A 17,769-nucleotide genomic window follows, 5' to 3' on the forward strand; every position below is an offset into this window, starting at 1 on the left:
TACTTTGAACGGGCGGTTCACACCGATGTCCAGCGGTTGGAGTTCCTTTGTCAGGCCTCCCAGAATGACAGCAAGCTCACAGTTCATTTGCTTCACAAGTTTTTTCACATCGGCTGTGAGAAGGGCACGCATAGAGTCACAGATCAACAGCGATGGTGATGCGTGGAAAAAACCACCTGGTCTCCTTACATACACCTCCCTCAGCCACTCTTTCATCATTTCCTCATCCATCCAGCCCTTTTCATTTGCCTTAATGATGATTTCTGCTGGAAACTTCTCTTTAGGCAAAGTCTTTCGCTTAAAAATCACCATAGGCTGGCAGTTTCTGTCCATTAGCATGGCAGCCAAGCACAACAGTAAAAGAAGACTTTTCATACCCCGTTGTGCGTATCGCTACCGTGCTGGTCCCCTTCTTCTCCACAGTGTGACTCACCGGAATGTCAAAAGTGAGCGGGACCTCGTCCATGTTTGTGATGTGGCTGGGCTGGATGTTTTTGTCGCCGATGTGTTTGCTGCAGTAGGAGCGGAAGATGGCCAGCTTTTCCTTATAATCCGCTGGAAGTTGCTGCGCTACCGTAGTCCTGGTCCGGATGGAAAAATGGCACTGTTTCATAAAACGAAAGCACCAAGACGGACCTCCTTGGAAATGTTCAATGTTCATCTCTTCAGCTAGTGAAACTGCTTTTAGCCGAATGGTGACCGTCGAAACGCTTCTCCCGCTCGCTCTTTGCTCGATGATCCACCGCTCGAGTCTTTCCTCCAACTCGAGCCACCTCGCCTTATGTCCGCGGAAACTCAGCTGCGTTTTCTTGACCTGCCGGAGCTTGTTTTCCAGCTTCCTCCATTTGCGAACCATCGATTCGTTAATCTTAAATTCTCTCGCCGCTGCTCGATTTCCATGTTCCTCCGCGTAGCTGATGGCCTTCAGTTTAAACTGTGCTTCGTAAGCGTGTCTCTTTGCCATTTTCAGGGTTGTTAAAACAACGATGTCCTGCATAATGCACATACCTGTTCTTTTATACAGGTATGTGCGATTGTCCCGGTATATACGATCAACGCCCACACTTCACCCTTTAACGTTCTCATGGTGTTCTCTACTACGTCCTCCTTACAACACATAGGGCGCACCGCGCTATAGGGCGCGCCGCACTTTTTGAAGAAAATCTAAGACTTTTAAGTGCGCCTTATGGTCGTGAAAATACGGTACTAAAACAATGTATGAAAGTAATGCGAAAGTGGCCACTTTCATGAGTAAATCATGTAAGCCTTATATGATTTACTCATGAAAGTGGCCACTTTCATGAGTAATCACATATAAGTTTTTACTATTTCTTTTCCGTATGGGTTAGTTATGTTGTGGAAAATTTTGATACTCAGCTTTTGTCTGTTTTCAGTTTATGAGTATCATGATAATGTCAGTGATTTTTTTTCTGTGTCTGTGTGTGTTCTGGTCAGATCTTCTGTTTGGGGCAACACTGGTTTCAATCTGACGTTCCACATTCCCAGTTCAAATATCAAAGGTGTGGTCAACGTATGTCTTCTCCTCCCAGATGGTCGTTGCCATGGCAAAGCTAAAATCACCTACAGCTCATTACCATCATGCACCAATATTACTCCAAGCAGCAGCTGGATCAGGTGCATTTTTTCTACTGAAACCTCCAAATAACACATTAAAGTTATGACGGATCTCTTTTAGATATACACTTTAAAGCAACTTATAATGTTCAATAAGCAGAGATGTGAAACTGAACATGATATATTGAGATATAATTGGAACTCTAATACCCATCATGGTAGAAGAGAATCCCAGTTACGAGTTAGGACAGGACTCTCTGGAGTCCAGGTGTTAGTGGTGGTGAAGATGAAATTGGTGGTTTAGATGGGGCTCTGATTGTACACAATGAGGTGGAGATGAGGAGGTGGCAGGATCCACAAATAAGAACCTATAAGGCTGAAATGATAGAGAGGGGGAGGCTGAATGGCTCGGAGCAGGTAGGCAAGAAAATAACAGCATGTGAAAGTGAAGGCAATGTAAAGAAATCGACTCACAGCAGAGCAGCCAGGAAAGCAGGCACGTGAGTAATTACAGATCTTCCTTATTGAACATAGGCTTTATTTTTAAATACTAAGACTTTGGCTGATGTCACACTGTCTCCAAATCCACCAATGAACCAAAGGTACCATTAAATAAACATGACACAGTGATGAAGAAAGCTTTCTATCTGTTTAGCATTTTAGCCTTCTCCTTTACAAGCGTTTGTCGATGCAGCTCAGAGGTACAGAGGTACTGAGTACTCCACTGATGCTACAACACAGTTAAAGTGACACATGTAATGTGTTGTCAACAATAAATTAGCTAAAGCAACAGTAGTGAATCGTGACAAAATTTCAGCAGAACTATTTTTGAGTCAAGCCCCGCTGCTTTGACAGTAACTTAAATCGTATTTTTGAGATTTATTCTAGGAAGCAGCAGAGAAACCGTTCTGGGTCATCTGATGGGGAAAGAGAGCCACTTCCCAAAAAAATGTCTTTTGCTATAAGGCTACTTCCACTTTTAGTTGCAACTGAAAAAGGAAATTCTGTCATCTCAGTTTCTTTTTTCACCTTAAAAAGGAACCCCATTTTATTTAAGAGTTTGTTTAAAGCACCAATCTTTACCTAGGCATTGGTTTCTTAATGGTATGTATTCAGCTTTATGCCAACATAAATCAACTAAAACTGAGAGATTTTTTTAAGATTGATACAGTTAAAGACAAACACAGACATTTTAAATGTTCTCTGGTGCTCTGTGTCCTGCAGTGGGAAGAGGAAGATCACACTCACTGGGTCCCATCTTAACTTTGTTGAAGGGGTCATGCACAGCCCCACAATGCAGGAGGTCAGACTTCCCAGATACATCAGCTCTCAGGTACATTACACCTTCTATTACTGTTTAAGTTAACCAGCCATGTTATATCAAAAATTATAAATTACAGTGTGTCTGAATATGTGATGTTGCGTGCTGTTTTGGTCACGTCGTGTTGTCTTTTGTGTACATTTAATTTCATTGCAGAATCTCACCTATGATTCACCTGCAGCTCTGAGCATTTCTAGCAGTACTGTGTATTTGAAAGTAGCCAATGAAACCTTGAACTGCTCCAGAAAACTCTCGTACTATCCAGACCCTGAGTTTACCAGCTTCACAGCCACAAGGACAGGGAAAGATGTGCGCATCACCATTCAGGTATTTTTAAATATACTTTTTTTTAATCATACATATGCAAAAATGTGGCATCAGTTCAATGAAATGTAGCCTTTGTTTTTCTTCATTTAGAAAAAAACAGACAAGCTGGAGATGACGATGGATGAGTTATCAGTGTGGGGCGTTCAAGACAAGCCAAAAAATTGCACCATGGAAGCCAAAGAAACCAGTGACAACATTGACTCTTTCACCTGTGAGATTAAAAGCTCAACCAACCCTGAATTTCAACAATTATTGGTAAATATTTCTTTCATGTTAACCAAACCAAATAGTTGTGTGGAGATGTAATGTCAGTTTCATTCTGGCAGTAGAAACATTTCAGTATTTTAGTACAGTAAAATAGGAATTAAAATTGTACTGAGAATGTTTTCACATAGAATTCATTAGGTATACTTGTTAACCTGCTCATAAATGCAACCCTCCTACCAATAATATCATGGTAAAGCTGAACAGCTGAAATTCAAGCTCAGTGTAACTCTGAATGTGACATGGTTGTTCAGGCTAGACAGGCTGGTCTGAGTATTTCATAAACTGCTGATCTAATAGGATTTTCCAACATCACTTTTAGGGTTTAGAGAAAATGGACTGGCAAAGAGAAAATATGCAGTGAGCTGAAGGTTGCTTGGTGGAAAATGCCATGTTGATGTTAGAGATCAGAGGGGAATGGCCAGAGTGTTGTTAGGAAGACAACAGTAGCTCAATAAAACACTCATTACAATGAAGTATGATGACGAGCATCTCTGAATGCGCAATATGTTGAACCTTGAAGCAGTTGGGGTACAGCAGCAGAGCACCCCACTCCTATCAGCTAAGAACAGGAAACTGAGGCAACAGTTTGCACAGACTATTATGGTGGAATTTGCAGCAACTGGGTGATAATATCAGCTCAATATTGACTCTGTGGGGAATGTTTCCAGCACCTTGTTTACATGATTTTTTTTATTGCATATAGTTCTGACAACAAACTGGAACCTGATATGGAACTTGCAAACTATAACTAATGCAATGAACAGTGTGGCAAAAAACAAAGAAAAATCCAGTATGTAAACATGCAAGGCTTTTTTCCCAGTATAGTATGCTGTATGTGAATTGTTTTTGTTTTTTTGTTTGTTTGTTTTGGGTTTTTTCATAGATAAAATACGGAGACAAATCTGTCGAACTGGAAAATAAAGATAAATCTGAAGTTTCTTATTTTCTGATGCTGATCCTTGTCCTGCTGCTGATACCAGCCATTATTACTGGTAAGAACACAATTTAGAAGTGAATTTTAGTCCCTAACCAGCCTAAAAAAGGATGTGCAGGTCAACTCTTTAACAACCATACCATTCTTTTGCATTGCGCTATAATCTTGTTGCAGTGGCGTTATTCTACCAAAGACAACAGCAGAGGCTCGCTGATAAGATGAACAAGTTTGTGGAAGACCTTGAGCTCAACATCAGGAATGACATCAGACAAGGTCAGTCACAAAATCTCACAGCATCACTTTGATGTACAATTTATACTGCTCGAAAATTAAAGAAAAGCTTTTAAAATGCATGTCAGTGCAAGGAAAAAAAATCATGCTGGATATCTATAATGATATGGACTGGATGATGTACAGTATTATGAATGTATGCAAATATTCGTATTCCCCATTGTTTGATCGACTGAAACATAATGTCCCAGAGGTGTTCTGTTGGATTTCGGGCAGGCGTGTATAGGGGTTAGTCAATGGTATCAATTCCTTCATCCTCTGTGAGCTGCCTGCTTACCCTGGGCACATGAGGCCAGACATTGTCATGTACCACGAGGAACCTAGGACCCACTGCCCCAGCACAGGTTGACAATGAGTCCAATGATTTCTTCCTAGTACCAAATGTTAGTCAGGGTGTCATTACCTAGCTGGTAGAGGTCTGTGTGCCCCTCTGTGGATGTGCCTCACAAGCACATAAGAAATATTTTGCACTGTCCGCTTCAGAAAGGTTTATCTGACAGAGGAAATAAATTTTCCACAGTTGTGCAACATTAAAAGGAAGTGAGGTCTATGTGAAGAGTCATCACAAAAACAAAGTTACCAGAAAAGTTACATTTGCAAAACCACATTCAAACTACTTGGGGCAGTTTTAGAAATAACCGCCGTGGACAGATGAAATATAATTAATTTAAATATGTCAGTTTGAGGTTCTGTATCAATAGATGAATGATTGTAAAAGGTCTGGACTGCAGGCGGGCCAATTCATCAACTAAAGTGAATTTTTATAACCTGAAGTCGTGCTGTTGTTATAGACCCAGTATGCAGTTTAGCATTGTCTTGTTGAAATGTTCAGGGAAGGCCTTACCTGACATAATCATGAATTACAGTAGTCCAGCCTAGAAGTAATAAATGTATGAACTGCAAGCATGAAACATGATGTTTCTAATTTTAGAGATGTTGTGCAAATTGAGAAGGTCTTACATTATATAATATTTGCACTGAAAGATATATCCTGGTTAAAACGGAGTCTAAGATTACTGTGTTACTGAAGGTAACCAGTATCTGGTTAGAGTACAACAACTTCAGTACTACTGTAGTTTTTAGTCCCCACACTCCCTAGCAGATCGTTACATGGAGAAACCTTTGGAATGCAAGCATGCTGATCCACACAGGTATGCACACAGGTGTACACACGGGTATTCACAGACGCGGACTACAGCTTTCTTGGCTGCTGCCTCAAAGCACATTGTGCGCTGTCAATCTTGCGTGCTGCACAATATCGTTTATTATTTAGTATCTACTGATATCTACTGCTAGCTAGTTTATTGTGATGGTGCTGTTTTTTTTATTATGTTGCTCTTTGTTGTTTGCTTTCTCTTCTGTTTTTTTTCTCCATACAGGTGACCCAGGTGTTTTGTTTTTTTTGTTTGTTTGTTTTTTCTTTCTTCCCCCCCTTCTCACCGTCTCTTCTCCCCTTTGGTTTTCTTTCTCTCCCTCTCTTTCTTTCATTCTTTCTCCCTGTCCTATCCCCCAGTCATGTCTGTCCCGTTTGTAGCAACTGAAAATAAAATAAATTCATAATTATAATAAAGGTCAATCAAATGGACCAATATGGCAAGGCCATGATAATCCAATTGGTAAAATAAATCCGCTTGGAATCTTTCTTGGCCTTAAGACAACAATTCTGATGGCTAAAGATCCAAACGGGACACAAAAATAAATAAATAAATAAATAAATAAATAAAACGGAGTCTAAGATTACTGTGTTACTGAAGGTAACCAGTATCTGGTTAGAGTACAACAACTTCAGTACTACTGTAGTTTTAAAAATGTCAATGGTCAGCATGATGGCATAGTCTAACAGCAAGAAGGTCCTTAGTATATCTAAATTTAAAAGCAGGAAATTAGAGGTCTTGCAGGTGTTTATGTCTTTAGCTCTTTATGTGGTTTAACTAATTGGTATCTGTCTGACATCACAGACAAATAAAGCTGGTTATCATCTGCATAGCAATAAAAATGTATGCTATGCCTTCTAATAATACTGACTAGTAGAACTGGTCCTAACACAGAACCCTGTGGAACTCCTTAATTAACCTTAGTGTGTGAAGAAAATTCCTAGATTAGATATGATTCAAACCACTGCAGCGCAGCACATTTAATGCCTACAACATGGTCTAAACGCTGTTACAAAATATTGTGATCAAGAATATTAAACACTCCACTGAGGTCTAGCCGGACAAACATAGATATGACTCGACAACAAGATCATTTGTAATCTTCATTAATGTTGTTTCTGTCCTGTGAGTTCAGAATTCAGACTAAAAAAATAAACCATTCCTCTTTTTGGATTGATTGATTATATCTAAGATCAAAATGTTAATTTATTGTTAGGACTTCTAGACATGGGATCTAATAGACACACTGACAGTTTGGAGGAAGTAATTATTGATGTCAACTCGGAAAAAAGGGAAAAATTAGCTAATATTTCTCTAACAAACTGTGCATCTTTTCTGTTGAATAAAATGTGGGCATCTGAAATATGCATATAATTGCATTCTGTTTTTATTTACATTTTAAACAGGTTTTTATTTTGGATATGCGTTTGTAGTTTGCAAGCTGTGAAATGACCCTACCCACACAGTGTACAGTTCTCATGGTTTCAGCTTTATTTTTAACCAAAAGCACTCTTTCTATTTCCGGCACAGTCTTGTAGCCCGGAACCAACTCTCTTCATGGCTTCCTCCACTACATGCTCCCTTCCCGCCAGTCTCCTCTGTCACTATAAAAGGAGACGGAGTCATTAGTCCCATCATAATCATGTGTCCCCTCTGACATCCAGTACCACCCCATGAGCTCACTATACCACATACACCACCAACGTTTTCATGATTTTTACAATTCCTTTGCATGTAATCTTAAAATGTATACCTGGTTGCTTCGGTATTCATCTGCCCTGCAGTCCATAATGCAATAGGGATTTATGCTTTACCTGTCAGTATTGGCATTTAAAATACTTCTAAGAAATTAAGTAGCAGCTGTTAAAAAGTTTGCATTATTTATTTTTAGTTTTATACTCTAAAGTTTTCCTATTGTGATCTTTCAACGTTATCTTCCAGGACACATTTGCATCTTGTTCTCTGCAAGTTCCAAATTATCGGAACTGCGTTTCATCGTATGTGATAAGTGCCTCAACTTTATCACATATTGGCCTGTATTTTACAGCTTCACTATCTTCAGGTTGCTTAGTGTCGCATACATAGAGTTCCTGTTTATGGTTTTTGTCATATAACACTAATAAGGCTGATGGTAAAACAGAATGACATTATAGGATGCAGTAATATGTGGCCATTTTTGTATTAATCAGTGAATTGCAACACTGCGCTGACTTAGACATTTTCACTACCTCTTTTCTGTGACCTGCAAGAACTTGCCTGCTTCACAAGTTCACTTTTCACCTGATAACATAGACATTCATGCTTTGTACTTTGTGCACGTAGCCTGCGGTTTATCAAGTCAGCTTCACTGGAGTGTCTTCCACAGGTTTTGTGGAGTTGCAGACAGAAAACGCTGATCTACTGGAAAATGTTGGAACAATTCCTTTCCTGGATTTCAAGCACTTTGCCTCCAGAATCTTTTTTCCTGAGGTGAACGAAGCTCAAAAGAAACCAAATGCTGATACGTGACAAGCTTATTCTGTGAACTGTGAAAAATTACCAATTGGTGTCAGTTTAGTAGAGCTGTGTTGTTGTTTTTCAGAATGAATCTTTGATGGAATCCTGTATCAAAGACATCAGTCAGGTAAGTTTTGACATCATCTGTTGTTTGCAGTTGTTTTCATGGTTTCATTCCATCTGTCGTTATGTTATGTTATGTTATGTTATGATCAGGATGTGGTGAAGATTCAGCTTGATGAGTGTTGCCAGGGCTTGTCCAGGTTGATCCAGGACCAGCTCTTCCTCACCTCCATGGTGCATGCTCTCGAGGAAGAGAAGAGTTTCACCATCAAAGACAAGTCAGTTTGGCACTCTGTATTTTATGTAACTGTCTAATCGGCGATATATTTTGTTTTGTTTTGATGGGGGGGGGTCGCACTGATGATGTAGAACTCAAGACTACAGAAAACAACCAAAGTGGATGATAGCAGCGTTAATTCTTTCCAAGATTAAGACAACATTATTCAAAACATGTAGCCATGTAAAGAGCTCCCTCAAAGAGAAAAGTTTACCGTTGTCAAAGTGTAAAATGAAGAGGTGCCTTTTTTGATGGAAATACAAATGGTGCAAACCACTGGTTACACACAGATTAGACCAGAAAACACGTAAAGGAGCCTGCACAGTTTTAACCAAGATTACCTAAATGAATCTAGGATAATCTTGGTTAACCAAGATGGCTGGAAAAGAAACAGCTCAAACTCATGATGTGAAGCTCTGTCAATTATTCATCTCTAACTTGTTCCTTTTTAATTTTTTGTTTCAGATGTGCAGTAGCATCTCTGCTCACTGTAGCGCTCCACAGCAATTTGTCATACCTGACGGAGGTGATGGAGGTTCTGCTCAAGGATCTGATGCAGAAGAGCAGCAACGCTCAGCCCAAGCTGTTACTCCGACGCACTGAGTCTATAGTGGAGAAACTGCTCACCAACTGGATGTCCATCTGCCTCTACGGCTTCCTTCGGGTTTGTTGCTCTCAGTGTTTTATGTCTTTGCTGTTTTGCCTAAATTGAAAATTCAGCTTCTGACTTATCATGTTTTTTAATGCCCTTATTGTCTTACTTTTGTCAATTAGTGTATATTATGTGTGAGCCTGTTGCTGCATTAGCTGCTGCTGCCTAAACACTCCAAGAAATTATTGTAGTTGTTATTATGGATGTGCTACAGCCACAGACCCCAACCTGCATGCAAATGACAAACATTTAGTAATAAAGACGCAACAGGCTAGTTTTGGGAAGGCTGCATTAAGAATTGGTGACCCGTGACTGACCCCGGGCCTGGCAGATCCCCGTGATCATTTTGAGAGAGGCTGACAAACTGAGGAGATCAGCACAAGTGGTGCAAGTAGTTATTTATAGTGGTATGACCAAAGGCTGCAAGGGAAGTGTTTAGGGTGTGGTCTGGTTCCAGAAAAACAGTTAAATTATCTCCAGTAAGTTGTATCATTTAATGTTGTTTACTAAATTAAGACGTGCACTACAGGTCAACATAGCAAAGCAGCACTTTGTTCAGTTATCCAAACTGTACTGTGAAAACTGAAGAAGACACTCAAAGAAGAGAAAGAAGAAGAAGAAGAAGAAGAAGAGCTAATGCCTGTAACATTAATGCTTGCGTCAGCATGTGGCTGTATGATTGTTCGCATGCTAACAATAGCGTTTATCTTAAAGAACAGCTTCATTGTTTCAGTTCTTCTTACTTTTGATTCACATTTTTTCTCATTCAAATATTTTTTGAAACTTTTTTGGCTACAATACAAACTACAGAAAAACTCTATAGCTATTATGTAAAATATTAGAGCATTGAAACAATGAAAGTAAATCTTATGGGCTGCAAAGTGACATTCATGCTATGTATAGGTCTGAAGCAACACTTCAAACATCATGTTCAGTTTCCACATCCTCCGTTCACTTACTTTAGCCATCGCTAAAGGAAACATCGCCGTGGTTACCAGTGTTGGGAAGGTTACTTTTAAAATGTATTCCACTACAGATTACAGAATACATGCCCCAAAATGTATTTTGTAACGTATTCCGTTACGCTACTCAATGAGAGTAATGTATTCTGAATTCTTTGGATTACTTAATATATTATCATGCTTTTTACAACTACGTGAATGTACTATTGCTACGTTATTTATTACTGTTACTGAAGGTCCGCGGCTCCGAACCGTAGTAAAGGGACCTCTGGCTAATACGTCGGGTTCCCTGTCGGCTCGTAGCCGAAAACTAGCTTTACTTTATTGTGTGGGTCAAGTTTGCTTGCGAGAGACAGAGAGAGGCGTTGAAAGGCTGCTCCAACGGAACTTATTGTTTGGGAGGAAAACACGAACACAGTGTACAGTCGAGTCTTAATAGCGTACTTACAACTGGGCTCGTCAGGCACTCTTCTTGGCTGCAGTGGTTATTATTATATTTACATGCTTCCAGCTACCGTTTTTGCTCGATGACAGCTCGTACTTTTCGAGTCTCCTTTTTCTCGTTCCTCGCGCTCACAGACACATAACGTGTATGGCAGTCCATTCTCCCTGCAGCACGGACTACACTGACCATGAGGTTACATTCTTTAGGGCGATGCCGGTATCATTCTGCCTATTAGCTTAGCACAACAACAAAAAGGCGCTCTCTCACCCAGGAAACACACAGGCAAAGTGAGAGAGTGTCACCCTGTAACCACGGCAACCGTAACGCTGCCGCCTGGAACAACAGAACGTAGCTGTCAAACAAAACCCAAACAGTCCTGACCCGCGACAAAATGAAACAGGAAAATACCGCAGTGTAATCCATTTATTTCAACAAAGTAACTGTATTCTCAATACCACCTTTTCAAACTAACTGTAACGGAATACAGTTACTCATATTTTGTACTTTAAATACGTAACGGCGGTACATGTATTCCGTTACTCCCCAACACTGGTGGTTACAGACATTAGATCTGCATTATTCTGTCAGTTTTGTAAAAAAAAAAAAATTATAACTGCTGAGTATGTTTTATTTCTCTGTGACAATATGTGATACACGTTTAGTTACATCAACTAATCAGAGTGAGCCATAAGGAGCCACCAATGCTTCTAGCTAAACTTCTCTGCACTGACCAACAAAAGTTTCTTTATAACGTTGCCTCAGCTTCTCTCTTGACAGACTGAGTTCCTGTTTCTGATTTTCCACAGGAAACTGTTGGCCAGCACCTGTTCCTGATGGTTAGCGCCCTCACGCAGCAGATTGCAAAAGGCCCAGTGGATTGTGTCACAGAGAAAGCGCTGTACACGCTCAACGAGGACTGGCTGCTCTGGCAGGCTCAGGACTTCAGCTCGCTGGTACACAAACACACACTCATACGTTCTGCATAACAAAGTGCATGCACAACTGAGTCACACCGTGCATGAAAGCAATCGTCTGACAGCCCTTCACAAGTTTGGCAGTTGTGCATGTGGAAGCAATATTTAATACTTCCTTATATTAGTTCTGTTTTTGCTCCCTTAGTTTGGTAAGTTCAAACCTTGCTTTAACTTGTTGCTGACATACGGTAACCCAGAAGTCATTTAAATATTCTCTTGTGCATGTGTTGGGGACAGTGATGGCAAATAAAAGCACAACAGCACACAGCAGTTCTAGATCAACACCCCAAGTGTCCTTTTCTAATATGGCGTGGGACACTGTCATGTCTTTACTTTGTTTTCAGGGTATCTTTCTAAATTTCTTGGGTGTTGTGCAAGAGACAACTCTTAAAACAGGGCGAGTCAATCACACTAATAAATCTACTGCTTTTGTTTTTTTATTTTCTTTAAGGCTTGTGAACTTGTAAACCACATGAAACTGAAAAACAGCACCCTTTCAGCATGCACGCAAGTGTGATATGTTTGCTATGGTGACAAGAAACTAGATATAATCCCTTGACGAGCGCCCCACTGAATGTAGGCCCAACCTGCAACTCTAACAAATGAGACGTTGCACATTGCCAAACAACACACTCGAGGTGCCGTTTAAGGAAGCATGCACTTACACTTCTGATTAAAACATTGAATTCTAGGAAGTGGAAGATCTCTGCGAAACATAGATCAAACACACCAATAAACCCGCATTCTGGTACAACATGCTTTGTGGGACACACCCTACCTGATAATGTAGAGAAGACACCAGTACTTGCTTGGTTGGACCTAATTTTTTAAATTTGGTTGTTATGGGCAGTAAAATGAACTCAGACCTGGTTTAACACCCAGATTAAAATACCAGGTATGTTTCAGTTTTTAAAATTAACATAGCATAAAATAATGACTATAAAAGGAAACCTGGACAGGTAAATAATACATGTGGTTCATTCAGTAGAGCACATCGCCTACTAATTGATTGGTTGGTGGTTAGAACCACAGCTCCCCTTGTATGCATGTTATAATAACCTTGTGCAAGGTGCTGAAAACCTAATCGCCCCGATTCATGCATCTGAGATTAATTACTCGGCATCTTAGGAACTTTTTAAGTACTACCATGTACCATTTTAAATGTAAGGGAGTCAGTGCCTGATTTGGCAATAACATAAAACGTAATAAGAATGTTTGCCCTTAACTGTACTTAAACAATGTAAACTTTTTCTAGATGAACAGTACTGAATTGTTGTTTCTGTTGTTTAGCTTGAAGTACTGAAGAAAGTTGCATCTGAGTCAAATCTGAAGTTGCACCCACAGTCTTGGAATGAGCCAGATTTCGTGAAGCTGTGGTTTCATACAGTCATTTAGTGAATGAAACCCAAGGATGGCATTTTCCTAACCTCAGCTTTGGTTGTTATTTGGTGACAAATCTTTTTTAAAGTTTCAGGGGCTTTAATGTTTTAATGGTTAGCATGAGCACAACCTGCCAGCTGTCTTGTTTTTAATCCCATGTTCGAAAGTAACTGCAGTAGCTTCACACGTTTTTACTTTGACGAGATTCTGATGGATGATAATTTTCTGTACATTTTGCAGTCTATTGACAGTGCATTATAATAGAGCTGGATCATTCTTCAGACTCTTAGACTTTAATCTAATCTGACAAACCACTTTCTCACTTTAGAGCTTATTTCTGTATATTAGATGACACATACATTAGCCACCAGTTTAAAGGAAATCAGAATAAAGGTAAAAGCCCTTCCTCATTATCTCTGCAAAGAATCAAAGATGCTGTTAAAAATATTGCAGCTTTTCTTTCTTTGAAACATCTTTTTTTTTTTAACTCTTAACCAGTTACCAAAATTTTGCACAATAGGAATTTTTTTGTGGTTTGTTGATGAGCATGAATTCAGTTGTGTGCATGCTGGTGGCATTACTTCCAAATGTTGCTTATTTGTGAGTTTATCTAGTTTTGGTTTTGTGCTCAGAGTAAGTTTATCTGTTGTGTTAAGATTGTGGCCACTAAAGAATATTTCATTACTTCTTTTTTTTTTGCCTTGAGAAACTCTTGGGTTGCGTTTGCTGAATTCTTCGGGTGATTATCCATTTTGTAGCATCCTGTTTCTTCTGTCAGCAGTCACATTATTGATAAACACTGGTCATATGGTTCCACTGGCAGCCATACATGCTCACAACATACCTCCACCATTTTTGACAGATGTGGTGTGCTTTGGCTTGAGGTTGTCCTTGAGTGTAACCAGTGATTTGCACCTTGCTGTAAACCCTCTGTATTTCCATTCATGAGAGCATCTCTTGATTGTTGACTTGCTTAGATGTTTCAAAGTTAGCCCACTTTGTATCAACATCTCTTTGGAAATCATATAGAGGTTTGACTGAATAGCTATCAGTTGCAACACTTAGAATCAACTCCATATGGGCACCAGTTTAGCTCATTGGTTTGAAATGGCAACTATACAAAGTTCAATGGGTTCTAGTCGAACCTAGGGCCCTTTACTGTGTGTTTGCCCTTTGCCTGTCTCACTTTCCTGTTAAATTCCCACCTTTCCATTTATTAAATGGTGAAATATTGCTGGTAATTTTGCAATACAGAAATGCTAACGATTACTATTTTTTCTGCTTACAGAAGCTCAAAGTGCTGTTTGCTGTGGGCACTGACGGGGAGGTGAGTGAGCCTCTGGAGGTCAACGCCCTCGACTGTGATACAGTGGAGCAGGTCAAAGAGAAAATTCTGTCCAGCTTCAAGGCCAAGTTTGGTTTCCCCTACAACATTCCCCTGAGGGATGTCTGCATAGGTAGGCATCAGATCCTGCAAGAAGTGATAATAGCATGTCTTTAGCACGTCTTAAGTGATAAGTGATTTGCATCCACCAACCAGGTTTGAAGTGGTATAAAGAGGCAAGGAACAGATACACATACAGAGATTCCTTTATTTACTGAATCTTTTTAACTTGCCCTGTATATTTGTAACGTACATTAAAAATCTGCATATTATATCCAAATTTAGGGCTTAAGAGCTGCAGACAAAGTGGAGATGGTTTGACCTTTTGTTTTTATGCTGTTGCATCAAAATGAACAGTTAGATTATAATATTTACTGCTTATGTTGTCACTGTTCCTTGTTTTACAAACTATCAACACCTTCTGTTATTATTCCCACCAGAGTATGAGAAGAATGGATTATTCCTTCCTCTTGAGGAAGTTGATGCAAGCTCAGTGGTTATTGGGGAGGTGACAATGCTCAACACACTCAAACACTACAAGGTGAGGAAATATTATGGATCTATATCTATATCTAGATCGATCGATCTATAGATAGATAGATAGATATCTATCTATATTTATTAGGGGTGCAACGATACTCGTATCGATATTGAACCGTTCAATACAGTGCTTTCGGTTCGGTATGCATATGTATCAAACAATACAACATTTTTTATTTATTTTATCAACTTTTCTTCTGACGATGCTGTCTGTGTTGAGCGCTCAGTGGATCTGCGTTCGACTACTCCGCCTAGGCTGCACTGTCGAGTGCAGATCCACTGAGCGCAGCGCAAGCTAGCAAGACAGAAGCTAAGCTCGTTGCAACATGGCAACTGCCTCAACGCTACCCGAAATTGAACCTCCACCACCCTCATTCAGATCTGGCGTTTGGAACCATCTTGGTTTTCATGTGAAGCATGACCCTGATGGTAAGCGCGTCATGGACAAAAGTAAAACAGTATGTCAGATGTGCCACGCAATGCTCAATTTGTGGGAACTAGTGCGGTAACTTCTTAACGGAGATTTGCCGTGTTATGGCGTTAATGTCATTTTAACGAGATTAACGCTGACAGCACTAGTGGGAACACAACGAATATGACAGCACATTTACGCCGACATCATCCTAGTGCAAAGACAAGTGGAAGCAGACAAAAACAACAAGCATCAATGCTACAAACTTTACCCGAGTCATTTAGACAGCCGTTAGCACATGATTCTCCTTATGGGGGACCTGATATGTTTAATATGATGCTGAGAATATAGCCCAGAAGAAGCGTATAGTATAGCTTTTATTTTGGAAAGAGACATTTCTCTGTAAAAAAAACTCTCTTTTCCAAAGATGAGTGATTTCTCGATCAGATAGATTTATTTTTTTATTTTGTTGTTTCAGCAACATTACATTTAAAAACTATACTTTTGAGTTAAAATATATATTTATAATTTTAATAAATGATAAATTAAAAAGGCATGAACATTTTTTATATCAAAAAAAATCGAACCGTGACACCAAAGTATCGAACCGAACCGTGAATTTTGTGTATCAGTTTGTGTATCGTTGCACAGTCAAACCATCCCACTGCCTCCGCCATGTTTTACAGATGATGTGGTATGCTTGAATCATGAGCTGTTCCACGCCTTCTCCATACATTTTCTTGCTATGATTCTGGTTGAGGTTGATCTTGGTTTCATCTGTCTAAAGAATGTTTTTCCAGACCTGTGCTGGCTTTTTTAGATGTTTGTTTGTTTTTTGTTGTTTTTTTTAGCAAAGTCCAATTTATTCTTTCTCTTCTTGAGGCTTATGAGTGCCTTGCACCTTGCAGTGAACCATCTGTATTTACTTTCATTTTAAAGATGGCTTGTGTCACCTGCATCTAGAGCTCCTTTGACCGCATGTTGTCTGTTCACAACAAAATCTTCCAAATGCAAACACCACTCCTCAAATCAACTCCAGGCCTTTTATCTGCTTAATTTATAATGACACGATGAAGGAATTGCCCACATCTGCCCACGAAACAGGCTTTGAATTAGGGCTGCTCAATTAATCGAATTTTAATCTCGATTACGATCTGGGCTTTCAACGATCATTAAAAATGACTGAGCCGATTATTAGCCCCTCCCTCATGCTTTACTCTCGTGCTGCTCCGTGTGGCAAATCGAGCGCACCTCTCTGCATTTCGAACACGTGTCACAACAATTAAGAGCAGTGGTCCCCAACCTTTTTTGCGCCACGGACCGGTTTATGCCCGACAATATTTTCATGGACCGGCCTTTAAGGTGTCGCGGATAAATACAACAAAATAAAACTAGTACCGGTACCGAAAAAAAGAAAATTTATTCATAACGCACGTGAAAAGACCCAGGAAAACCGAGTAAACGATAAAAATGATAACAAAATAACGCTGAAAACCGATAAAAACCCTGAAAACTATACATTTCACACCCGAGCCTCAACTCTCGTGGCCCGGTACCAAACGACTCACGGACCGGTACCGGTCCGAGGCCCGGGGGTTGGGGACCGCTGATTAAGAGGGCCCGAGGGAAGCTCGGAAAACTAAGCAGAAGTTATTTGGAGAGGAGAGTGACTGCCGTTGGTTGAAAAGAGAGGTAAAAAAAAACTTCAGTGGTGTGGAAACATTATGGGTTCGTGGAGTCAGACGTGGATCAAGTAGACACAGTGTGTAAACTTTGCTACAGTGTCGTAGCTGCACCACAGAGCAACACTGCAAAGTTCACTAAACATAGATGTTTACATTTTTCATTTATTTTTTATAATGCAAACATTTGCACTGTTATCAGTATTTGCACACTATTTTATATTATTTTTGACAATCTTTAAAGTCATTATTCAACACATTGTTATTGTTAAATAAATATCGTCAAATAATCGAGATCTCAATTTCAGTGAAAATAATCGTGATTATCATTTTTGCCATAATCGAGCAGTCCTACTTTGAATCATTTGTCCAATTACTTTTGATCCTTTTAAAAATAGGGTGGCGCGTGTTAATTAGCTGAAACTCCTAAACTCTTCATCCAATTTGAAAGTGGACCCTCAAATCAAAGCTGAGAGTCTGCACATGATGTCGATGTCTATTATATAACTATAATTTGAATAATTATTATAATATAAAAATAATAATAATATAATGTCATATTATACAATTATAACTATCATTGCAATATATTTCATATTTCATATATGGACATAATTTTTAACATCATCCAGG

The 17,769-nt window shown here is 39.5% G+C and overlaps 1 protein-coding gene across 3 annotated transcripts in view; it reads left to right on the plus strand.

Moving 5' to 3' along the window:
• The window catches only part of plxnc1 (plexin C1), a 43,899-nt gene that overhangs the window by 17,425 nt on the left and 8,705 nt on the right, over window positions 1-17,769 (plus strand). For all 3 annotated transcript variants that reach the window (XM_040036691.1, XM_040036692.1, XM_040036690.1), the window contains 13 exons: window positions 1,456-1,635; window positions 2,800-2,908; window positions 3,053-3,223; window positions 3,314-3,478; window positions 4,374-4,482; window positions 4,599-4,697; window positions 8,235-8,338; window positions 8,451-8,492; window positions 8,582-8,706; window positions 9,171-9,369; window positions 11,571-11,717; window positions 14,407-14,575; window positions 14,943-15,043. In XM_040036691.1, coding sequence (XP_039892625.1) covers window positions 1,456-1,635; window positions 2,800-2,908; window positions 3,053-3,223; window positions 3,314-3,478; window positions 4,374-4,482; window positions 4,599-4,697; window positions 8,235-8,338; window positions 8,451-8,492; window positions 8,582-8,706; window positions 9,171-9,369; window positions 11,571-11,717; window positions 14,407-14,575; window positions 14,943-15,043 — 1,720 coding nt within the window. The remainder of the gene's footprint in view (window positions 1-1,455; window positions 1,636-2,799; window positions 2,909-3,052; window positions 3,224-3,313; window positions 3,479-4,373; window positions 4,483-4,598; window positions 4,698-8,234; window positions 8,339-8,450; window positions 8,493-8,581; window positions 8,707-9,170; window positions 9,370-11,570; window positions 11,718-14,406; window positions 14,576-14,942; window positions 15,044-17,769) is intronic.

The sequence above is a fragment of the Simochromis diagramma genome, unplaced genomic scaffold, assembly GCF_900408965.1.
Source record: "Simochromis diagramma unplaced genomic scaffold, fSimDia1.1 OVJJ01000371.1, whole genome shotgun sequence".
Classification (NCBI taxonomy): Eukaryota; Metazoa; Chordata; class Actinopteri; order Cichliformes; family Cichlidae; genus Simochromis; species Simochromis diagramma.